We start from the raw sequence: 25,822 nt of genomic DNA, 5'->3' as shown, positions 1-25,822 counted from the left end.
TTGTAAAGTGTGATGACTTTAATATAGGTGTACATTTGTGTAGCTAAAACAAATCAATGAAATGATGGACATTGATTGTATGCATAAAATATCATTATTGTTATTATCTTAATGACACCGTGATGGTGAAATGAAGTCAAACCACAGATCTTCCATTAAAACAAAAGATTTTTATTTAACTTTTTCTCTGTATACTTTTTTTTATTATAATAAGACACTTCTCTGCTTGTACATTGCTCCCTTGAACTTAAAAATAGCAACACCTGTGTGGGAATGTAAGTTGGGGCGGACAAACTCAGATGCATACCAATATACATACATGTGTGTATATCAAGGTTTCAATAATAACCTCAGGTACCTTGGTATAGTTAGAAGTATAATACAATCTCTGAGTATTTCAAGGAATACACATTTCTATTCAATATTGGTACATATAATGTGACCACATCAATGGTTTAGGTTTAAGAGGGGTGATAAACAGCACTGGAAGCCGATGGGAGAACAGCTTCTAATGAACAGACCAACAGAGCTGTTTCTGAGGACGAAACCATGCTTGGTAAAACATGTTCTAGAGAAGTCAAATAAATCCATTTTAGTTGTTTTCCTTATTAGGTAGAAAATTATATATATATATATCGATTTTAAGATTTTTTCCACTGCACTTCATTTGGATTAACATGTACACACGATCCTAGATAAAATAAACATCCTAATAGTGTCAGAAAAGGTGGGCAATTGGGACTCATGTTCGCCTTTCACAAAGCGTCCTATCCTCAAAAGAACACATTACATGTAGAGATCCGATATAAATTCACACATACTTTTTAAATGCCCTACTCACACATACACGTCATTTGAAAGCCCTACTTATTATTTCAAAGCTATTCATTAGACCAAGGCATTCCCAGAAAACAAACAAACCCCAACTTACACCATTAGGATACAGATGCTGGTCAAAATGAGGAGGGAACAATGCTTTGATCCGTTTCTTTTTAGACGTCAAGCATTTGCGGTTTTTTGTTAACCTGGGCTCAGGCTCCCTGGATGGGCAGGTTTTGTTTGACGTCAGGCATATTGCACATTGAACAAATGTCTCATTTTGTAACACTACTCAAAAAGGGCCACAGACTCCTTGGCATTGACTTAAGTCTCAATGAGATGACTGGTATATTGAAGATCAGTCCGAGGATGTAAGACAGTTGCTCATAGTTTCAAGACATTTTCTGGGGGACTTTGGAAATACACACTGGACTGAGAGCTTTTCTAGGTTACAGTAAAAAAAGGGGGTGAATCTCTAGACTCCCTAAAACTGGTAAGTGAATATAACAGTAGCACAATACTAATCATGTTCAATAACCTGGAACTGCAGTATGACACCTAGTCAAATAAGATGCCCAATATATAGCCATTCATTTGGAGGAGAAAAAAAAGCACATTGAACAATTTTTATCCTAGAGGAGATTTTTGGAGTTTACTGGCTTAATATACGTGCAAGACAAAAAATCTTTTAACGGATGTTCTCTAAAAACAAACTATGAAAAAAACATTAGAAAACCTCTGAAGGACCTTCAATTAAGATCACCATCTAATAATATAAACACGTATAATGTGCACTATTAGACTACAATTCCATGCGGAGGCCAAAACAGCTAATGAAACTATTTGAAAACCAATGCAAAGCAATGAGCAGAGAGAGCCTACAACTTAACAAGAAAAGAAAAAAAATACACCACATAATTCTGAAAAGTGGGCACTAAAGTGATATTCAAAAAAAAAAAAAAAAGACTGAGCATTGGTGTTATACTTGGTGGGCACAGTAATATGTGAGTTTGAACCAAAAATTAAGAGGGTTATATTTTAAAAAATGCATTTTAATGATCTGCTTTGCAGAAGAATTAGAAAAAAATATATATATCCTCACCTTTAAGAGGTTGAAAATGGAAAAATAACACAAGAAGGGGGAAAACAAATATGATAAATTTGTTCTCATTAAAAGAGCAACTTCCACAATCCAACATGTGATGTGAATACACAAGTACATAATATCAACCTTGGCCTTTCATATATATACTTCAAGCCACAAGTTCTTACACAAGTACACGTAACGTGCCCAGTATACACAAACTAAGCACATCTTTGTTAGGTTGATTGGTCATTTTATGCTTGTATATGCAAACATAAATGGGCCATATGGTCAAATGCATTTTTAGTCAGGATATATTTCCATTAAAAATGGGGTGTAATATGTAAAATCTCAGGATTTGTGGGAGTGTGAAAGGACAGTGTGAATTTCTAAGTAAGGGACAAAAAGGTATAAACCAAAAGAACTAGAATGTGTTCATGGTCTTAACTAATCTTTTATGATAATAAAGTATTAACATGTTAAGGGGGAAGATGTTTTACAGAAAAGAGTGGCCAATGATAGAGGGATGCATTTGAAAAATTTCCAAATTAAAAAAAACCAAAACATCACTTCCTATTCTTAGGAGAGGGCCAGTTGCCACGCCTCTCACCACGATTTCCCCCACCATTGCCAGCTCCACCGAACGCCCCACCAGCGCCAGGTGGACCCCTGGGGCCTCTTCCTCCTCCTCCTCCTCCACCACCACCACCACCACCGGCATTAACCCTTCTGTTCTGCCTCTCCATTCCAGGCCGCTGACTGGAGAAGCTTCTCTTGTTGGTGGCCAATTCTTTAGCGGTCATCTCTCTCTCGCCACCACCACCACCTCTTCCTGATGGATGGTGGTGATGGTGATGGTGGTGGTGGAAGGAATAGGGTTTACCACCTCCTCCACCCTCTCTTTCTCGAAACTCTGTGAAATCGCTGCTTTCGGAGGCTGTTTCCCATTCCTCGTTGGCCTGATCAGAGTTCTGGTTAGAGACGTCTGGAGATTTGGCACCCCCAGCTGGGTTATGGTTGTGATGGTGTTGAGGGTGCGACTGGGAGTTGCCCTGGTAGTGATGGTGGTGGTGGCTGTTGAAATTTTGGTTTCCACCCCCAAGGTTGCTGCTATTCTTATTATTGTTAGAAGTTGCAGACACACTGTGGTTTGCATTTGCAACAGCTGCGGTAGGTGCATTGGGAGTGCTATTGGTTTCTTGCAGGGAATTCTGCAACGGTGAAGAAGGCTGCTGCTGTTGTCCAGCTACGACTTCAATAATTCCACTGCTTCCATTTATACGGGCTGCATTCTCTCGCTCTTGTTTAAGTCTGCGGAATCTGGGAGGTTTGTCCTGCTGATGCTGAGATCGTCCGTGCCGTCTGCGACGAGGGGGGCGCTCAAATCCCCTGTTAGGGAAACTTCGTCCGTCAGGGGCAGACAGAGGAAGAGTCTGGATAGGAGTGCCAGAGGCATTTGATGGAACATTACTTGAGGACAGTGGGGCTCCAGCACTTCCATTCTCGGTGGAGCCCTGTTGGATAGCTGTAGGCACAGAGGAATTAGGTGCGGAGGGATTTGCACTGTGACTCTGAGACGGATTCTGGTCTGCAGCTTTCTTCTTGTCATTATTGGCTCCACGGCCTGTATCTTTAGGAAGTGGTGGCTGTGAGGATGTCAGATGCTTTCGCACAGTTGCAGATTTTGCAGACCAGCCATGAGAAGCGGAGCCAGGTCCAGATCTGTGTCCACCAGATGCTCCTGCACTGCCTCCACTTCTGTGGAGACCTCCTCCAGCACCTCCACCTCCACCACCACCACCTCTGCCACGTCTAGATGGCACTCCCCTTGGTGTGAACACTCTTGTCTGGGAGTTTCTGATTGGAGCTGAAGAAGAACCTATTGTAGGGTTCTCTCCTCCGATACCAGTCTTGGTGTTTGACTTGCGGTCTTCCTTGTCAGAGTGAGCAAGGTCACTCCCAGCACTATCGCTGCCTGTTTCAGATCCCCGTTGTCTTCTCCTCTTTGGCACCTCTTCATATTCAGAGCCTTCACTTCGAGTCTCACTTCGGTTTCTAGCACGCCCCGGATTCGGGTGAGAGCCCCCATGTCCATGTCTACCACTACCAGAGGATGCCTCTCGCTTGTATTCTTGATTAGAAGGTGCATGGTGGTAGCCACTGTTGTTAGCTGATCTATAATCCCTGCTGTTCCTGCCTCCTGCTTTCCCACGGCTGCCACCACCTACACTACCAGTGTAAGTGCCCCTGTAACCCCGGCCTCGGCCGTAGAATTCTCCTCGACCACGGTTGGATCGGCTCCCTCTGGATGAAGATGCATGGTAAATTGTGCTTCCTCTTTCAGCAGAATGCTCTCTTTCCCTCCTGGACTGGGGAGCTGAAGAGCCAGAATTCTGGATAGAGCTTTCTCCATTTTTGAATCCTTTACCTGTACCCCCAGGGTTACCTCGCTCCTTTCCACCAGTTCTGGGTTTATTTGATGAGACTGCATCTTCTTTCCCACCGAGTGCTGAAGCTGCTTGGGCCCCAGAGGCCGTTTCTTGTTTGGTTGCAGTCTGGCTAGCATCTATTTCTTTATCTTTACCAGAGACTCCAGTTATCTTTTCTCCTCCTCCTTCACCACCCTCTCTTTTCATCTCTTTAAGTACTGGTTTCTTAATAGGACCTGCCCGCTTAACTGTGGTGCCATCTGAGTGAGTAAAGGATTTGTTCTCAGGCCCCTGATTTGCAGATTCTTCAGTATTTCCACTCATTCCAGAGCCTGGAGCCTTTCTGTTATGAGTTGGGCCCCCACTTGCACTACTGCTACCAGGCCTCGGGCCCCAGTGTGTCTCAGTTTTGTGCTCCCGACTGCGAGGGTTGGATTTAGGGTGGTGGTGCTGCTGCAGAGAATGCTGTGGAGGCTGATTTTGCATATTTCCCATCTTCTCCTGTTTCCTTCCTGAAGCATGAGCAGATCCAGTATTATGTTCACTCGGTGGTGGTACCTGATTATGTAGTGACTGTTTTCCACTACCATCTTCTCTAGCTGAGGAAGATGATGATGATGAACAGGAAGGGGAAAGGGACAGCTGATGGAGTGGAGGTGAAGGGTCACTCTTTTTTGGCTCCCCCCTTTTTTCTCGCTCTCTGCCATTCTCTTGCTTATGAGGATGAAGGGAGAAGTGAGGGGCATGAGCAGGAGGACCATGGTGTTGGAGATGAGAGTTGGTCTCCAAGGCCGAGTGATCAGAACGGCCATTACGGTCATAATGGGGATGAGGAGTCCCCCAGATCTGGCTCTGTTGACTACCCTCCTGATGGCCAAAACCATGTAATGTCCCTCCACTACTGGCCCTTTGCTGCAGGTGGGAGCCCATTCTGGATCCATTGTCAGGGTAGTTACCGAAACCTCCTCGCCCACCCATAAAGGGCTGATGATGGGCATGGTGGCTAGCACCCTGGCCCCCAACTTGAATCCCAAGAGGTGGTGGGGTTTGGTTGGATGAGCCAGATGGAGAACTGGGAGGCTGAATGGGAGCTGTGCCTCCCTCCCGCATAAGTATTGGAGGAGTGTCACTTCTAGAAACATAAAAAAAAGAAAAGATGTGTCATGCTTCCGAAACAAAAAAGAAATCTGGAATAATTAATAAAAACTGCTTTAATACATAAATACACACAGACACACACACACACACATATATATACATATATATACATATATATATACACACATATATATATATATATATATATATATATATATATATATATATATATATATATATATATATATATATATATATAAGTTTAAAAAAAGCTTCTTGTTACCTTTGACCTTTGCCAGCCTCCTCTTCCTCAACAGCTTTCTGACGTAGAGGGGAGCTTAGACCTCGACCCTCAGTACCCCCTGGAAAACCATCTGGTCCCCAAGCCAGTTTGGGATCCATTGGGGGTGTGCCACGATGGGGATGAGGGGGTCCACCATGCTGCTGCCTATCAAACTGATCTGACCCAGAGCCACCAGAGTCAGAACGCTCTCGACTCATCATCCCTGAAACATAAAAGCCTGTATTATCTCTGGACAACAAGACTGTCAGACTAATATTCACGGTTAATCTCAGTTATTTATTAACCAGTAGGATGCATGCTGGTTGTGTAGTAGTCCATGGGTGGGGGACGTCCCTGCATCATTCGGGGATCCATGTAGGGCATCATCATCCAGCGGGGATCAAAGTTCATAGGCAGAGGTGGAGGACGTCCCATTGAGCCAGGTGCATAAAGGGTTGGTTGTTTGGGGCCAGACTGTGGTGTGGCACCAGGGGAGGGGCCCTGCTGATTCTGAGGCTGGGACTGGAGCTGACTTTGGGCAACCTGGTTATGTTGCTGCTGCTGCTGCTGCCACTGCTGCTGCTGTTTGAGAAGTTGCTCCTGTCCACAAATGATACAGATCAAAAAGTATTTATGTTTAGCAAACTTTAATCTAAGTACCCAAGTATACAGTCATATGTTTGTTAAATGTTATCCCTCCAGGAATCCTGAGTACATATTGAGTATACGTTTTTTTTCCTTTAATAATCTTTGCAAAATGCTTTTCTTAATAATGTGCTAATTATTGGGACTGGGGCCCTCCAGGAATCTGGTTGAAAACCACTGCTTTAACCACAACTTTTTCCATATTTAGAAACAAAACATCCAACACAAAACAAACCTGTTGTTGCCTCTGAAAACGAGGAGGAAGTGATTTTTGATACTTGGAAAAGCCTTGCCCAGATGAACCACTTCCCTGTCGTCCAGTTCCACCAACATTTTCAACCACCTTCACTGTGTCATCTCCACCTCTAGTGCGGATATGCACCACAGGTTCCTCCTTGGCATCTCCAGGCACTGGGACATCCAGGATTTGTGGATGCTGGGTGGATTGAGGCTGCAGAGCCTGCTGAGATTCTGAAGGAAGAGGAAACCATACGATCATACACGTTACATTTAAACTTATTTAAAACAAATGCTGTAATCTGCTCATCAACCTCTACCAGAAAGTGACCAAGAAAAGTCCACCAAGTGTCTGAATGATGAAGAAATATGTTGTCCATTCAACCAAGAACACTAACATTTTTTGGTTAACTATTTATGGAAAACTAACCAGTGCTGGAGTCATGGCTGCTGTTGCTGCCAGCCCGCTGTCGGTTATTAATATTCAACCCTAGTGTTGTTCCGCTTCCTTGAGTGGATGATAGAAGAGGGTCTTCAATGTCCACAGAGGGTGATGGTGGCTGACTGACATTAGGAGATGAAGCAGGTGCAGACAAGGAAGGACTAGGGCTGTTTGTTGGAGCATCACTGGGGCTGCTGGGTTTCATAGTCTGTTGCTGCTGCTGTTTTTCATCAAGTCTTTTCAGTTTCTCTGCGCAGGCAGCACGGCGCTCCTCCTGCATCCTCCGCTCCTCCTCTTCACGCCGCCGCCGGGCACGCTCTACCGCAGCAGAGATCTCAGTTGATGACTGTTTCCTCCGTTGCCGCCATGTCTCATCCTCATCCTCACCCTGTTGCTGGGGAAGCAGGGTGTTGGAGGGAGGAGGGGTCGTCCCACCAGGCATTGCCCCTGCCTGCTGCTGTGCCTGGGCACCACTGGGCATATGGGGGGCTAGGATGGGGCCTGAGATTGGCGACTGGTTCGAAGGCCGGTCCTGTTAACAGAAGGCAGTTTATTAACTAAAGTTCACCAATCCAACCACCATCTCCATCACTAACATGCTTTTGCTAGTGCTTCATGTCGTATCCGTCCTATTACTCGGACCCTTTCCCCATGTACCTGGTGGTAGTAGGAGTAGGGCCCTTGTCCAAGAAGTGGACCTGGTAAGGGGGAGAGCTGCTCCCTTGGGCCACTTAGTCCAGGCCTACGCCCCTGCATAGGGGTATATGTATCAATCAGAGAGTCATCCAGGAAATGCCACAAGCATGTTCCTGTCCTCACAGTGACTGTACATTATTTGGCAAAGGCCAGTGGTACCAAGGAGCTTGCACCTGGATGGGGATACGAGATACATACCTGATAAGATCCTGCATTTGCTTGACTGCTCCAGCTGTTTCCACCCTCCTCGGCCCAGCCTGGCTTGCTGGAGGGGGACGTGGAGCCATCTTCAGCAGAGGAAGGAGGGGTTTGACGCGAATCCCCTCCACTGTTGGATGCCCGAGAACGTGAAACAGGTGCAAGTCCATCTTGGGATCTCTGCTGCTCCCTTGACTCCCTGTTACAACAAAATATAAACACAAAGTATGCAAAAAGAACTTCTGTGTGCAAAGAGTTAAATTAATCAACCAATGGGAAAGCATTTCGGAAATGCTTACCGGGTTCCATTCTTGCTTTCAGTCCGTTCCTCTTCCCCATCATCCTCTCCTTCATCATCACTGAACTTCAATTTTGCAGAGTAGTCAATTTCCTCCTGTGCTCCTAGAAACCAAGCAAATCAACAGGAAAAGGTTATTATACTGTAGTCATATGTTGCACTGCTAGACCAATATTGAAAGAACAATAAAAATGCTGGGTTAAATTTTTTTTCTCACAAACATTTGGCCACTGTCATTTGGTTAACAATCAAAAAACATTTCCTGATAAGAGAGTTACCCAATTATTCCAATCTAATGCGCCAGAGTAATTGTAAGGCTTTCTCTTACCAGCCCAGCCCTCATCTCCGTCATGATCCAGCTCATCCAGCTCCTTCAGATCATCCTGTTTGAGGATGGATGGGCGTTTTACCACTTCACCCCGGGGGCCTCCAGGGGGCCGCCCATCAGGCCCTACTCCACCCTGTGACCGAGAAAACCTGGCAAGAAGTAGTCAGGAGGAGGTTAGAGTAGCCAACTAGATGCCTGTGGAAATAAATGTTAGTAGTTGAATTTCTACTCAACTGAAGGCATATACATTTTCTTACCTAGGGGCCTCATTTGGGGCTGGGTACCGGTAAGGTCCCTGTGGACCATAAGGGGGTGGGAAGGGCAGGTAAGGTGGATACATCTACAGAAAAACCAATGAATGCATTGAACAAATCAATCACAATTTAAGACATTCTCTACAGATGGGCCAAAATGTTACAAAACTTACGAAGGGAGGCATGATGCCTCTGTAAGCCTGGAACTGCGGGCCAATAGGTGGCTGGGGGAGGGGAAGTGCGGGGTTACTGGATGGGGAAGTTCTAGGCGGCCCGTGAGAAGCTGCATTCTGCTGTGGGATGGGAGGGGCCCCAGCAGCACCCTCCATCACCATGACTCCCCCAGGACCGCCCTCCGCAACTACCTCCCCAGCCAGGGTGGGTGCCAATGCCCGGCCCCCACCATCCCGCCAACTTGTTACGTCTGGAACAGAAAGCAACAAAATTATTTATCGAGAGACTGCTGAAAATATGTGAGCCAATATGAATCAGAAGCACCAGAAGATAACAGATACGAGTACCACATGCTCAAAGACACAAATCACCACATCAGCAAATGAAAGAAGAGAAGGGCTATCATGCTTACTTTGGGGGCGGAGGCTTGGTCCTGGCCCATACCACTGATCTGCAGTGGCCTGTTCTTTGCCAACTTTGTCCTGGTCTCCAGCCGCCTGCAGGGTGGGAAATTCCTCGCGAGAGAATGGCGACGGTTGGTTTGATCCCTTTCCACCTGTGAAGAAAGCAAAAGGAATTGAATCTCAATGTATGAAGAAGACCCTTCACTACAAACATCACTTTTCATGTCCAAGCAAACATGATGAAACAAAGATTAACAACAATAGTTTTACAGCACGTGTCCACTGATATTTTGGACTTAAGGGGGGGGGGGGGGGTGAAATGCTATTTCATGCATACTGAGTTTTTTACACTGTTAAAGAGTTGGATTCCCATGCTAAACATGGACAAAGTCTCAGAAACTAAGTTGTACGCTTGAAGGAGTATTTTTGTTCCCAAAATACTCCTTCCGGTTTGTCACAAGTTTCGGGAAGTTTTTTCGAGTATGGCTCTGTGTGACGTTAGATGATGGATTTCCTAATATGGGTCCTGAGAGCACGTCTGCCGGAAGAGCGCGCGCTCCTGTATAGCAGAGACATTCACTGATCAGAGCGAGAGCGTCGCGAAAAGTCACAAAGGAAGTGTGTTTTTGGTTGCCAGGGAAAGACAACCCTGCACAGATTACCAAAAGAAAACAGCATTAAGGGACCAGTGGATGGAGTTTATTTTTACAGAGCATCAACGGAGTTGTGCAAGTGTTTGTGTTTGTTCCCTGCATTTCGAAGATGCTTGTTTTACAAACAAGGCCCAGTTTGACAACAGATTTGAAAAAAAGGTCACGATCGTGTGTTGGAATCGCAGGCTGTGAGTAAAACTGCTTAAAATATCTCTGCCTCCTTGTTAGTGCGTCCCCTCTAGGGCTGCCCCCAACTAAAGATATTCCTAGTCGACTAACACACCTGCATTTTTGCAATTAGTCGAATAATCGTTCATTTATGATATTAATATAAAAACTTGCGTATATACAAGGAAAGGTAGCCTATAGTCCAAGTTGAAGTTTAACACTTCCATATGACAGAATATGCTAAGCATGATGTTAGCGCGTTCAAAATGAAAATGAAGCGCTTAAAACAGAATAGTAAAGCGTTTAAAGTAGGCTATACAGCGTTACGGACACAAAAATCAGTGGCCTGAACGTTATATGCTAATTATAACATAAAAACAGCAATCAGACTGCCTGTGCATTTAAATAATTTATTATCAAAAATACAAACTGTAACAGTAACATGTCAAAAAAAAAAAAAAGTTTTGAATAAAATAAAATAAAATTTGTTCTTTAAAATAAATTAAATAAACGTATTAGTAACTTAGGCCTAGTACAAAACAAGGCGAAAACAAAAACAAAACAAATAAATACTGTAGCAAAAACGCTGTTTGGTATAAAATTACAGTGGAAATTTAATATAATTTGTATATTGTTCAAAAGGAAAATTAACAAAAACGAACAATTTAATAAATGCACATGGCACAACGCCAAAACTTAGAATAAAAAAGAAGGCGGCAAACAAATCAACAGCCTAAGTATTTGATTAAATTGTTTAGAACAGGGATTCCCAAACTGCTGCCCCGCGACCCCCCCCCCCCCAAAAAAAAAAAAACACCTCTCGTTTTATGCCCAGTCTCAAAGCACACGAAGTTATATTTTATTATCAGTGTTACAATTCTGCATGAGCTGCTCGATATCCACCTGTTCTCTCTCGGAAAGTAACTGTGCAGCTATGTTGGGTTGAACTCGTTCATTATTCTGCCATCAGGAACCAGTCGAGTAAGTCTGAGCTGCTCACACGCGTGCTCACACCCGTGCGCGCGCGCACGCACGCACGCACACACACACACACACTCATGCTAATCCGCTAGATGTGTTACTTTATGCTTTCCATGGTGACGCGTCATTGCTTGTCACGTGACATACCGCAGCAACAATAGAGCTGAATGAATGATCTGCTTTTGTCATTTTTCCTTTTTTTATTCAAAATATTAACAAATTTGTTAGATATGGCATGAAATAGCTGATATTCCGATTGTCAAATATATGCAAGTGGAAGTGTTTTGTTGTTTAAACACCTTTATAACGATCGCGTTAGTTGAGCTGTATGCGCGATGGGCGCCGCCATCTTAGTTTGTGCCGCAGACGCAGTTCAGAGAATCAGATCTGTTGGATTTACAACACGTGAATTCATCCACTTCTCCCGAAATACATAAAAGTAAGTGGCTGGTGAACTGGGAGAATAATGGAGTAAACTTTGAAGTTACTTACACAATGTGTATCTGATATGAATAAAATGTGTCTAATTATAATGAAAAATATTATTATTGCCTCTTCCTTTGACATCAGTGTGTATTTTACAAACTCTAAATGTATTGTTTTTTCTAGTACTTATATGTCTGAAACCTAAAATAAACATTATGTGGTTGAAAACACTGAAAAGTTGTGATGACAGCTCTGAGCGCACTTGTCTCTGGCTCAGCGCCAGCCAACTCGCGAGAGCACATTTGAATTTCACGTCATGCACTGACCGGTGTGGTCGTACACTCCAGGGACTAGCCTAGACTGATCACACCGGTGTGATCGTACGTGCGATGCGAAAGAGTTAAATTAATTGAAACAAAAATATATAAAGCCTATATCGAAATCATCTCGCGACCCCTGCGCCGGGGTCCCGCGACCCACCGTGGGGTCGCGACCCCTACTTTGGGAACCACTGGTTTAGAACAACTATATTTAAGACAAAATGTGGAACAAATAATTTAAAGAACACTAATAATCAAAAATATCAGAGCAAAGCCGCAAACTGCCATTAAGACGACGAGTCTTGAACTGAAACAGCAAATTGCAAATATCAGACTAATTTTTCTTACAGAATAAAAAAACAACTTCTGCATTATATGAAAACGAATAAATAAAAATAATATGTATTTATTTATTTGTATAGCCTAACCGTTATAAAAGTACCCGTTTTTTACAGATAGCAAACAGAAACGCTACAAAAAAAGAAATTAAGCATTCTTACCTAAGCTTTCAATTCGATTTAATTTTTTTCATATTATGTGAGAGGAACACCAGCTTGTCTACATTGTTGGGAAGAAAGGAGCTTCTCGACTTGTTCACAATGAAGCCGGCCTTTGAAAAGATGCGCTCTGATGGAGTGGATGTGGAAGGGATACAGTGGAGGCGTTTAGCTGCTTTAGCGAACTTTGGATATCGATGTTATTTTTATTTTTTATTTTTTTGCCACCATGCCAATGGTCCTGAATCGACCTTTGTTTTATCTGCCAAGTACATTTTTAGTTCATCCTTCTCTTGCATGCTGCTCCTCATCAAGTGCGCTTTGGTATACCGCGAGACACGAGATCTCGTTGATCTCTCGTTGCTTTGATGTCTGCGCAGCCCCTGATTGCGTAATTTTTTCACGTGATTTTTTTTTTGCGACTAACCACCTAATCAAAATGTATTCGACCAAGCCCTCTTCATATCGACTAACGTTTAGTCGACTATTTGGGGGCAGCCCTAGTCCCCTCCCATGCCGCAGACCCCGGTTCGAGCCCCGCTCGGAGCGAGTTGTTGCTGCTGCTGCTCTCGTTCAGTTTCAGCCTCGGGATCTGATTCTGGATCATAAATAAACGGCTGAATCTGACTGTAAGCCATGGTTTGTTTTGGACGATGGGTTTTCCCTCACGGTAATGTCACAACTTCCAAACGCTCTCAACGCAAAAGCCTACTGGCGCTCGTGATTCTTTAGCTCCGCCCACACATCACGCCTCCAGCCGGTCGTGTTTTTCCGTGAAAAATCGGTACAGACTATCTTTCTCTTATGAATATAATAAAACTAAAGACTTTTTGGAGTTGTGAAGGATGCAGTACTACTCTATAGGTACTCAAGATTAACAGGATATTGTGTGAAAACGAGCATTTCACCCCCCCTTTAAAGAACGATAAGTTTAAATTTCTTAATGTTCCTTAATAAGAAATGTAGTTATTAAGTTAGTAATTCAACCAAGTTCATCACCCTAATTTGTTTTTATGATATAGTGCTGATAAAAAAAAAAAGAAAAAAAAAAAAAGGTTAAGATAATTAAACAATTCTTTATATAGGAAATGTTTTTTTTTACTACTTTGTAACTTTTTTTGTTTCAAATACTGGACACACAGTGAGTTGTCATCTGCATGCATGTTCTTGGTACTGTATCTTACCATCTCCTTGTACTCCAAGTGTAACACTGACCGGAGCCCAGGACTTTGGCCCTGCGGCCAGAGCTTGAGTTGGGGCCTAAGAGACATACAAATTTGTCAAGAACCCAACGACATGCCAGGGTAACAAAAATGAATAAATAAATTAATTCAATATAAATTGAAAATCCTGAGATCATTGACTTGATCACAAACATGTTCATTGGAATGTGTCTCGTCATTCATCAACTACAGCTGTAAGACGTGGGCTTCATTAGTTCAGACTTGTTGAAAAACATGCATAACATTGGAGATAATTCATGTTTGTGTGATGGCACCTCTTGAGCTGGGGGTGTTCTCGGCATGCTCGGCGCAGACGTCTGTGAGACCACAGGCTGCTGCGACTCCGGCTGCGCTGCTGACAATACATCGGTACTACAGCGAAAAATCATAACAAAAACAACAGACATTACATGGCAGGCATGGACATGTATCCAATCAGACTGTATTTACAGACAGCAGAAAGAGGAAGGTCTCCAAAGATAATTATAACTTTGCCTGAGTTTTCTACAGTCCAATCAAAACCAGAGTGATTTTTCTCTACAAACAAACTAATTTAAGGATCTGGGTGGTTCATAGTGAAAACGGTGCACAATTAGAGCATATTGTCAGATAATCATGGCATTGTTGAGCTTTTTTTTCACACTGTAGACAGTTATATTGATGGCGATGAGGCAAATAAGGGTTTTATATTTATTGTGTAGGGAATTACACAAAGAATATCATCATGCATTGTACCTCCTTCAAAATAGAGAACATGCCTCACCTCTTTGGGTCTGCTTGTTCCTGCTTGCTTGCCCATCCTGTGCCGTCTTTGGGAACGAGCGAGACGTTGGGGTCGTTGCCTTTGTTCTCTGCCTTCAAACTAGGCAAGTTGGCAGGGGGGGCATGCGCCGTGCAGAGGCAACTTTACCAAGAGACTGTAAGCCATGACGAGGGGCAACTGAAAGTCGAAAAGGGACAGGAGAAGTAAATAAACAAGCGCAGAAACCCAATACGGTCTTGAGGGATGCAGCCTGAGACTAAGCAGGAGAGACTGCGGCTTGAGCAGCACTATCAAACTCCTTCATCCATTACAGCTTAGGAAAGCTTGGATGGCCAGTGAAAGGAACAAAACTATCTTAAAACTATCTTATGCGGATTTGTTTCAAGTGGTTGACTCGAAATTGACTTGGTCAAAAATCCCAATTGAACACTGTCACGACAGACTTGGCCCATGCAAAATAGGTTGAGCATTGCACAGAGCAGTCATTGGCAGTTTCGGAAACTGAAAAACACACGTTCAGTCTCCTATTTGTTTCCTGGAGCAAACCAGCCTGGAACGTTGTATTTTGGAAAACAGGGACAGCTGCTTAGAGTTGGTATTTCAGCTACAGAATGAAACATAAGCAGGGAAAACGAGGATAACAAGAACTATGTCTCGGCGAGCTGCCCTGTACAATGCTGACCAAACTGGAATTGGTTTAACTAACACTAGGGTGGAACCAGAGTGGGATTTAAGAAACTTAAAATTCAATGAACATGAACTCTTTATTTCAGAAAGGCCGTACAGATTATGGTCTTCGATTGCACACTGTAAAGGACTGCACTGTCTTAATATGCAACAGCTGTATCACACAGTTTTGACAAAGACAGATGAACTCCATCAGTCCTATAGGCACAGCAGCCATCACCTCCTGCTAATACATAAGTCTCTTGCAGTGGAAACCCAGAGCCATATTATTCCCAAAATGCATAAAAAAGGATGGAATCACAGCATTCAGTCATAAAAATGTAATTTACAGTATAACACAGAATGTGACTGAATTTCACACATTTTGGTTGAGTAAATCGAAAGTAGGGCTGTACTTAATTAAATTGCAATATGGACTATTGTCCATAATCAATAAAGTGCAAAAAAAACTACATGTTTCTACATGAGTTTCATCTACTACACACACTCAAGTATGCATCACACACTCAAGCATGCATGATGCTCATGGTGTTTTCAGCGTCTGCCGTCTCATTGTATGAGGACATGAGCTGCTCTGAGAGTTCACTTAAGCATTTCACCATTTAATCTGATAAAACTGTTGTCATATATATTTTATATATTTTGACACACAGAAAATCAAAGGTCTGCACAACAATGAATCAAAAATAAAAGTTCTGTTTAACTTGAAGAAATTGTGACAGAACTACATTACTATTTTACAGGATAATGTGCTTCTTGAATGACGATAAAAATATAACTAAAAAACTCTCTGAACTAAACAAAACGTTTAAATTACTATTCATTTTTATTTAGTTACATTTTAATAGAAATATTAAATTGTTCGTGTTTTATGACTTTTTGATTACCACCGGTTTTTGATAATACATTTATATTAAATTATGAATCCATAAAACATTTCATAGGGTACTATTTTTTGTAAACATTTAAATAAATTATTAAATTGTTAATTATTTATCAATTAATTTGTTTAGACAAGCTTTTTAATTATTAAAATGTAATGAAAAAATTTCAAACGGAATCCAGAAAATATAAACATTTGGGGAAAATAAAAAAATATTTATTTTTAAACTTTTAATAAACTGCTGCTAAATTGTATAGGTTTCATTATTTCAATTAATTGCATTAGAAAAGTTAACAGGGTCCATTTTACTTTTCTGTTGATACAAATACAAAGAGATTACAGACATTACTTTAAACATAAGCTTCTAGTCGATGCAAACTCACCAACAGGTTTCTGTGCTTCAATGCTCTTTCCTTTGTAGGTATCAAACAGGTTGAGAGACGCATACTTGGTTTTGCCATCCTTCCCCTTTGCCGTTTGCCCAGAGCGCTCTGACATTGCGCTGTACGCTCATTGAGTATGGTGAGTCCTGAGACTGACAGAGAAAGAGAGAGTGAAAAGGGAGATGAGTGTGATGAGTCGAAAGGGTGTTCCCTTTCAAGTGTTCAGAATCAAAATGAATGTTAAACTAAACAGCCAATTGTAGGCATGAAGGGAGGGTGTTTGTGTCATTTCAGTTATATGTTATATGACATGTCATTTCTATAGTGTTGTCAAAAGTACCAATATTAGAACTGAAATTTTAACGATACCAGCCAGTGTTTCCCACAGACTTACACTCTATATCTACTCTACTCCAATCTTTCCCCCCCAAAAAATATGGACTATATGTAAACAGCAGACGGGAATGATTGATTAAAAATGCAAATTAATGATCTGCCAGCAGGAGGAGCTTTAGGAGCAGCAGAAATAGAGGTTTCCCAGGTAACAGCTGTAATCAAAGCAGCGCTCCGCTCATACACGCTACTTTATCGGGTGTTATTAGAAAGATTAAATGAAAATGACATCTAAACTTTTCTGAAAACAGTTCCTTTCAAAGATACATTCATATAAAAACACCAGCACAAAGTTTTGATTTTGAAACGTGTCTTCAAGGCCTTTTGGGAAATCTATTTTCTATTCTATTTATCTGTAAATCAATGTGTGGGGAAACACTGCCAGGATTTCCCGCTAGCATTTTGAGCACTATAGTGTGGATTCTGTGGTAACTGTTTAATCGCTTATTAATGAATGTGAAGCAATGATCAGGCAATTCAGAAAATAGAAAGTGCTCTTGCCATTGTGCGGTTACTTGAATCAAGCCCAACAAATGTGTTTTAAAAAGAGTGGATGAGTAAGGCCAGCGACACACTGGATACGTGGGGCAAGCGTCTCAGCTGCGTGGTTTGTCAGTTTTTAATTCGGCTCCCATGTTAACAGGTTAGAACTTACAGACTGCCTGCATGAGACACGCCTCTCAGGCACGGCTCGAGCCACGTGGAAAACATGTGCGCAGATGCGGCAGATTTGTCACAGGACGAGTGATATGACAGTTGCGCCAGACTATATATTAGGGCTGCTCCGATCACGATCGGCCGATCGTCAATGCACATCTCGTCAGTAAAGCCGGTTCTCTAATCAGCAGTAAATTCCATCAGGTGCGTGATTTCACATAGAGCAGCTGTTACTACACAGAGCCGTTGTTAACTGAGAAGATGCACAAATAAACGCTGAAAATGAATGTGGATTTGCGCATCTTCTCTATTAACAATGGCTCTGTGTAGTAACAGCTGCTCTGTGTGAAATCACGCACCTGATGGAATTTACCGCTGATTAGAGAACCGGCTTTACTGACGAGATGCACATAACGATTGGCCGATCGTGATCGGAGCAGCCCTACTATATATGAGCTAGCCGTTTTAAATACAGTATTTATATCGTTAGTTTGTCAGTGTCTTTTAAAGTATATTTTTTAGATTATTGGTGATTCCACAGGCTCTCTCTCGCGCACCTGCGCGGTTTAAACCACCAAACAGTTGTGCTATGACAAGAACAAAGAGTCTCTCTCTTACTCCACCCATGCACAATAATATCGTGTATCGTCAATCTCATGGGCTGACGATATAACAATTTGAAAAATGACCATATCGCCCAACATCAGTATCTGGTTTACCCAAGTTTACGCCAGACCAGACAGAAAACTGCATAAACCCATCAGACAAGCAGCAAGTTACAACCAAACAGTACCCAAAACCAATGTTCTCCTCTAAATTGTGTTTCTTTCTGTACAGTACATCAGAAAACTGCTCACTGATTCATAAATTCACTGCTCAATATAATCCGTTAGTGAAGTTGGCACAAACTCTTTAAAGGCAGAAAAAAGGCATAGGCGACTGGTAGTGCATTATAAATGCTGTTCCTCTGTGTCTGCCTTGCGAGGGGATGCATCTATAGCAACACCAGGGCTGTCTTACGGCTAGCCTGTAATGGCCACTCAACACAAATACATTCAGAAAATCTCTAGCTGATTTTAAAATAAACAGATTCCATGAACTCCAGCTGACACAGATAAAACGAAAAGCTGCATTTCTTCACCATGCTATGATATAAGAATAAATGTCAAACACTGAACAGCATTTGCAAAATCACATATGTATCCTTAAGTATGGCATGAACTGAAATTGCCTAAATCTTGCCATCTGTAGGTTATCACAAATTTACACAATCATTAACTCTAAATACAAAAAAAACATAGGCCTATTAAAAAATAAGAAAGCATGAACTGACATTCCCACAAAAAGTGTTACCAATTAAATCAGTTACTGAAATAGTTTTTTCAGCAAATTTAGGCTATATTCAGTCCCTAAAAATCTAAAATGTTGCAACTGTAAAAAACAAATCCATGACACCAAAAATTACAGTTATGTTTATTTTTAAAATGTATGTTTTTTAATAAGTTACTACGTAAGTACATTTGGGGTGTGAGTGTGCAGTTTACAGTATACAACAAAAAGTCTGAGTCTCATCAAGACATGTCTACCACAGCTATTTTACTCATGAACTGAAAATCCAACAATCTTGACGGAATGAAGTCCTCTGAAATTTGATGTCACAGATGAATTAAACTAGGCTATATAATGAACGTGTGTGCACTAGAACATTTCAGTGTTAGTATTGTTTCCCACCATAAACTATGACTGATAAAAAAGAAAAAGCCTGTTTAAATTAAAACGTGTTTTTTAGGCTTAAAGATCTGGCAACCAATTTTTACTGTAAATTGAACATTTTTTTCTTGAACAGTGTGACTTTCAATAAGACACATAATACATAATGATTACAAGCCCTCCATCCAGGTAGATTAACATTCCTTACAAAAAAATTACAAAAAATTATTTAGGTTTCGACAAAATAACAGTTACAAGAATATATGGCAAAACAGCCAACATTCTCAATATCATCATAGAATATTCAGAAATGTAGTGTAACGTTAACTAAAAATCATACAGCAGTAATAATAACTGTAACAATATCATCATGAATTATTCTTAAAATGTTTGTGCAATCCCATAATATATATATATATATATATATATATATATATATATATATATAGACACACACACACACACACATCCTATGTATATATAGTAAGCTTTTACAGCAACAACCGTAAATTTGAAGGTAATTTTAAAAAGCACAGGTAAAACAGCTGCTCAAAAACAAAGCTGCAACAACGTGAACACAATCCGTGAGTGAAGAGCCCTGCTTCATCACATCCATGGCAGTGTCCCACACACATCAGTGTCCGTGATTGGGACAGATGCAGATCAGGAGCTGCAGCGATGGTCAGTTTGGATAAACCCGAAAAATAATCTCTACGCGACATGAAGCAGCAGAAGCTGCGTAGAGATTATTATACACGCTTTCCCAACTGGTCGTGAGGACACGGAGCAGCTTTACACAGACATGCTTAAATAATTCATCTAAGCGTATGAAAAGCCTGATATCTGATATAAAACGTGCGGTTGATATAATATAAGGCCGGTAAATCGTCTGTTTTGACTGGTTCCCTCGCTTCTTGTAGCCGCGGCCTCCATGTTTCGTGCTGGGAGGAGAGGGCAGACCTATACGTTTCATAATATACACAACAGCAAAACCACTCAGATCTCAAAACAGCTGCATTGATCTAAACATAAAGTAGATAAACCGGAGAAAGCGAAGAATATAACACGGGGGAAGAACTGGTGCGTATAATTGATGCTGCGGGTTTGATGGCGAGAACAAAACAAAATGGCGCCGTGAAGTGAGGCCAAGAGCTTTTTAGCACATTAGCATCGGGATCTGTGTCGAGGTAAATACACTGACTTCATCTGGAATCCGAGTTCAAGTGCGATGTGATATTATGATTAAGCGAACAAGTTAACCGGAGATTTGATTTGAACCAAAACAACGCACTTGTCTGACATACAGTCTCAGTCAAAGCACGTCTTATATATTTATTCAATCTAACGTTAGGCGTACTACTTCAACTCATCGTGAACATAAGACCTGCTAAAATGGCTAGCAGTTTAAATGAAAACCTCACAGGGTCTTATTAAAAAAAACAACACGTTATATCTTTATCAGGATGTGTGTGACACACAAACACATAAGCTTATGTCGATAGCATGCTAACGTTAGCCGACACCGACCGATGGAAAGCAAGACCCCATCACTGCGATCACAAACACCTCTGTAATAAAACCTCTTCAGTGCACTGTAGTGGTCATTAGACACAGCTACTAACCTGGTCTTGTCCCGACTTGTCTCGAGGTTGTATCGTTGGGTTATTAGCAAAAATCGTGCCCTAGCTACCGTTAGCACAAGCTCTTACAGAAGCTCAAAACGGGATTATGTGTTGAAGAGATCTGATGAGGATTTCTGAGGACGGATGTGTGCAGGGAAGCTTACTTGTACTCCCCTTTCTTTTTTTCCACAAAACAAAGGAAAAGGGAAAAATAAAATAATATTGCAGCGGCTCGATCCGTCACTGTTAGAGCCGTCAACGGCTTCTGAGGATGTCAGCGCAGAGAGGGGCGGATGCGAGCGTAGGGGGTGGGGCTCATTAACATAATGAGTTCCAAAAGGACCTCTTGGCCAATCGGATCGCATATGTTAAAATGCAAATAACATTATGTAATGAACGCCTCTGTAGAAGTCCAGTGTGAATGGCCTAACAAGACAACCCTCGCGTAACGGGTGTAGGTTCATGACATCTTTCTCAGTCAGCATAATTATTTTTGTTAAAGGTTATTCACTTTGTTTAACATTGAAAACAAAACCTGACTGTTCCTAGTGGTGTCAGCGGTTAATTAAAAATATCATTATGACTATGAACGTGTACAATAATATCACCACGGTATTCTTTCAAGTAATGTGGAGTATGATTTAAATGTTTATGACTATTGTATCCATGAAAGTAGGTCTACCATGATATATACTAAAAAAAACACATTACTTTTAATCCAGTTGTTACTGTTAGCAAGCAATCAGTAAACATCCATGGAATATAATACAAAGTAAAAACAGGTAAGTCATTTTCATTTGTCATCTGAGCAATTAAACAGGTTTATTTGACATTAAAATGTGATTAAATAAGATTTTTTAATGTTAACTTTCTAATTAAAAGTCTCTTTTGCACATCAAAGCTACATGTATTTACAGCTAAAACAGTAAGTGTAAAAATAGTATTACACTTTTAAATAGTAGGCTAACTGTTTTTTGTTTGAATATATTTTAAAAAGTAATTCATCCCTGTGATGCTGAAGCGGAATATGCAGCAGTCAGTCTTCAGTGTCCGTAATCATTCTAATCTGCTGATTTGGTGCTCAAGAAACATATTCTTATATTATTCTTATATAGTGTATATTTCATTAATCTTATTAGCCCTTTTTTTCATTCACTGTTCCTTGCGCATCCAGATCCAGATTAAATAACAAATAATATTCAAGAAACAGCTGAAAACTCATCTCTTCATAAGAAAATAAATATATCCTGCTGGGGAAAAATCTTTTATAATTTCACAATTCATTTATCCCACTCTGTTCAAGCTTGCACTGTTCTGAACTGAACGATTTCTGAAACTGTGTACTGCTAGCTCTTCTCTGTTTATTGCCTCCGCAACATGAATCACTTGTTATATTCCTAATTTTTAAGTCACTTTGGTTCCAAGTTTCAGCTTAATTAATGTTAATGTATTTTTCTGTAAACGTTTATATTTTTTCACAATTATGTGATGAATAAAAATGTCAAAAGAACAGCATTTATGTAAGAGTAATAGCCTTTGCCTGCCCTGCTTCCTTCTCTCTACTTTTTGCTGTTTTTTGTCTCATCTGCACTGCCCTGTCTAATAAAGGCATAAGTTTTGAAATAAAAATATTAACAAGTTTAGTGTGTTCATGCTGAATACAAGTATTTACACTCAAATAAATGTGTAAAACAAATCAAACATTGCTATGCAGTTTGGTAATTCTTTAAAAAATATTTGCACAAAAAGCCATTTAAACCAGGGCTTATGTCTTAGTTACAACAAAACACACCTTTGATTTGTCATTGAGATCCAGTGCATGCTTCATTAATTTCAGACTAACCCTCACTAATCCACCAAACATACACATGAAATGTGCCAAGTGAGTCTGTCTCACACACACACACGCACGCACGCACGCACACACACACAGAGAATGGTGGTGCTTTCAGTGGCCATGAATAACAAGAAAACTGTCCTCCTCATTTATTGGCTAAATATTTAATAGCCACATGAGTAAATAAGTGAATGAATGATAAATAAATCAGACAAAGCTATGAAATAACTCCTTAATAATTCTAAGAAGAACCAGCTCTGAAAGTATACACGTGTCCTGTGTTAATCATGTCAACAAAGTAATCAGAGTGAGTTGCATACAATGTTTGACAATTTGCATTTCCAAAAATAAATTTTCTATTTTTGAATAGAGGGAGTGAATTTCCAATCCAGATTACTCTCTCTCTCTCTCTCTCTCTCTCTCTCTCTCTCTCTCTCTCTATATATATATATATATATGTGTGTGTGTGTGTGTGTGTGTGTGTGTGTGATTGTTTCATACTGCTCTGGGGTTTGTTGCATGTATCACTACAGTGTTTGACAAGTCCAAATATTTATTGCATGCACGTGAAATGTTAAATGACAGTAATTAAGTTTATCATTTATTAACAGTGGTTATAGACATATGAACATGACATATCACATGAATAAATGAACTAAATAATGATCTCCAAACTATAGCATTACACTACTGTATGAAATCTGTGAAGATGAAATTACAGAATCTAACACAGAAACAACATAAAAGCAATAAAAGTGATAAAATAATAGGCCTTCTGAAATTATTTTTGCACCCTTTTTATGCGCCATAATTTTCAGAGAAAATGTACAAAACATACTTTATGTAATATGCATGCCAACGCCATCAAATGTCCTAAATGAGGCTGTATACTGGCAGTCAGTCACTGCACTGGTGTGGATATCAAAGACTAGAATATCTTAAAGAGACTTTTGGTGGTTATTTACTGTACTTCACAATCACAGATTCTAGCCTAGATCTTGGAATATGACCCAAATAATAATTTTCACCATAAATTTCCATCTGAACAAGTAAGTAACAAGTCTGTCACCTTAAATAAATTAATTTAATATAAATATGCATGCCAACACTTTCTAAAGTTTATCTCAATATTTGTGTGAGACAGATGCACTAAAATAAGAGCACAATGCACATGAAATTGTGGTCGTTACTATAGCAACAGTGTGATGTCCTTACATTAATGCACCACTAGATGGTACTCAAGCCCCTTGAGTTAGATATATACATAGTAAGTAAGTGAGATGAGTAAGAAAGACTGCTGAGCATGTGCATGCATGTTAACCTGCTTGTTCATAGTAGTTATTAAAGTTTGCTAAGATAAATACACAGTCTTGTACTTCTTGTCTACATGAAGACATAACAAAATTGGCGACGAGGAGGTTTTTTTTTAATGATATTTCCTGAGGATGGCATCAGTAAGTGCTCCATTTCCCAGTCCTTTTTTGCCTTGTCCCGGTGAGCCTGCTATACCACTAGTAACATGGCTGAAGATGTTTCAGAACTACATGCTTGTCATTAATGCTACTGGAGATTCCTGGCCAGAAGCCAGAAAATGGGCTTTGCTCCTTCACTGCCTCGGAACTGAAGGTCAGAAACTGTTTTATACATTGCCTAATACCGGTGACAATCTAGCAGATGCTATTAAAGCTTTGGAAGAGCACTTCATTCCAAAAAGAAATGTGGTCATGGAAAGACATGCTTTCAGGAAATGAGTGCAGAGGACAGATGAAACGGTATTGCAATATATTGCTGCACTGAGAGATTTGGCGACTACTTGTGAATTTGCTGACAATCTTGACGATATGCTGCGTGACCAGCTTGTTGAAAACATTTCTAACTCTCGCATTCGTGAAAGATTATTAGTGGAATCTAAATTGACACTGGAGACTAAAATAACAATTGCCACACAGCTAGAAGCCGCTTATGTTCAGGCAAAATCAATGGCTACAAGCAACCCTGCTCCAGTAGAAGCTGTACATTCCACTCCTGCTTTTGGATGGCAACGTCCAAAGGCCAAATTCAATGCATGTACCTCAAAACCCTCTGCTTCTGCTCCTTCTTCGTCAGCTCGGACATGCTTTCATTGTGGCTCTGCTGGACATCTTGCAAACGCACAAAATTGCCCTGCTGCATCTGCTAAATATAAGAATTGCAATAAGACTGGACATTTCGCACGAGTCTGCCGTTCTGCTCCTACGCGTTCAGTGCATTCAGTTGAATTACCAGAGGTCTGCATTCTCTATCTACCTGGAGAAACTGACCATTTGATGTGTGATGTGATCATAAATGCCATACCTGCTGCCATCCCTGTGTCTCTACAGCTCACAGTGGACACTGGTTCATCAGTGTCCATCCTGCCAAAACAAGTGTATGAGCAGCATTTTCACACTGTGCTGTTACATGCTCCTACTGCCGGTTTAGTTACTTACTTAAAAGAACCAATTTCAGTACTAGGATGTTTATCTGCTACAGTATCTAAATATGGCCTTACCTGTCCTGCAAACTTCTTCATCGTTGACAATGGCAAGGCTTTGCTAGGCATGGACCTGATTAAGGGATTCCAGCTTCGATTTGATGCACACACTGTGCTGCCGCCGCCACAATCTGCTTCAGTCTGTGCCCTCTCCACTCCTCCATCACAGCATGTTACATTGGGCTGTGTAAAAACTTTTACACACAAGGTTAACATTTCTGAATCTGTACCTCCTGTCAGACACAAACTGCGTCGCTTACCTTTCTCTGTGAGAGATGCTGTTTCTACGGAACTGGAACGACTTTTGCATGCATGTGTGATTGAAAAGATTGACTCTTCTCCATGGGTTTCTCCGATTGTTGTGGTCCAAAAGAAAACAGGGGGGATCCGCATGTGTGTGGATCTGCGAGGGCCCAACAAGGCAGTTATAGTAGATAGCTACCAATTGCCGCACATGGAGGAGATGATGACATTACTGCAAGGCACATCTGTATTTTCAACTATTGACTTGGAAAGTGCATACCATCAGGTACCTCTTCATGAAGACAGCCGGGACCTCACTGCATTTATTACACACGAAGGCCTCTTCAGGTTCTGCAGGGTACCTTACGGCTTGACATCTGCTCCATCTGCTTTCCAAAAGATGATGGTTGTCATTCTAAAAGGACTCCAGAATGTTGCAAATTATCTGGACGACATCATCGTTTGGGGACGCTTA

General features: G+C 41.1%; 1 protein-coding gene across 1 annotated transcript; it reads right to left on the bottom strand.

Annotated features, from left to right (window-relative positions):
* Positions 1-150: 150 nt before the first annotated feature.
* On the bottom strand, positions 151-25,313 carry LOC113090779 (protein PRRC2A-like). Its single transcript, XM_026256369.1, is given in 19 exon segments — positions 151-5,464; positions 5,714-5,936; positions 6,019-6,313; positions 6,594-6,829; positions 7,026-7,569; positions 7,695-7,787; positions 7,932-8,130; positions 8,231-8,333; positions 8,558-8,706; positions 8,815-8,897; positions 8,985-9,235; positions 9,398-9,541; positions 13,619-13,694; positions 13,933-14,029; positions 14,421-14,541; positions 14,544-14,597; positions 16,374-16,525; positions 24,664-24,985; positions 25,123-25,313. Coding segments are annotated over 17 exon segments (5,778 nt in total). The 5' UTR covers positions 16,489-16,525; positions 24,664-24,985; positions 25,123-25,313; the 3' UTR covers positions 151-2,469.
* Between the last annotated feature and the right edge of the window lie 509 nt (positions 25,314-25,822).

This window comes from Carassius auratus, unplaced genomic scaffold (genome assembly GCF_003368295.1).
Source record: "Carassius auratus strain Wakin unplaced genomic scaffold, ASM336829v1 scaf_tig00214021, whole genome shotgun sequence".
NCBI classification, from domain to species: Eukaryota; Metazoa; Chordata; class Actinopteri; order Cypriniformes; family Cyprinidae; genus Carassius; species Carassius auratus.
The sequence above is the reverse complement of the archived record's forward strand: the minus strand, read 5'-3'. Positions and strand labels throughout refer to the sequence as shown.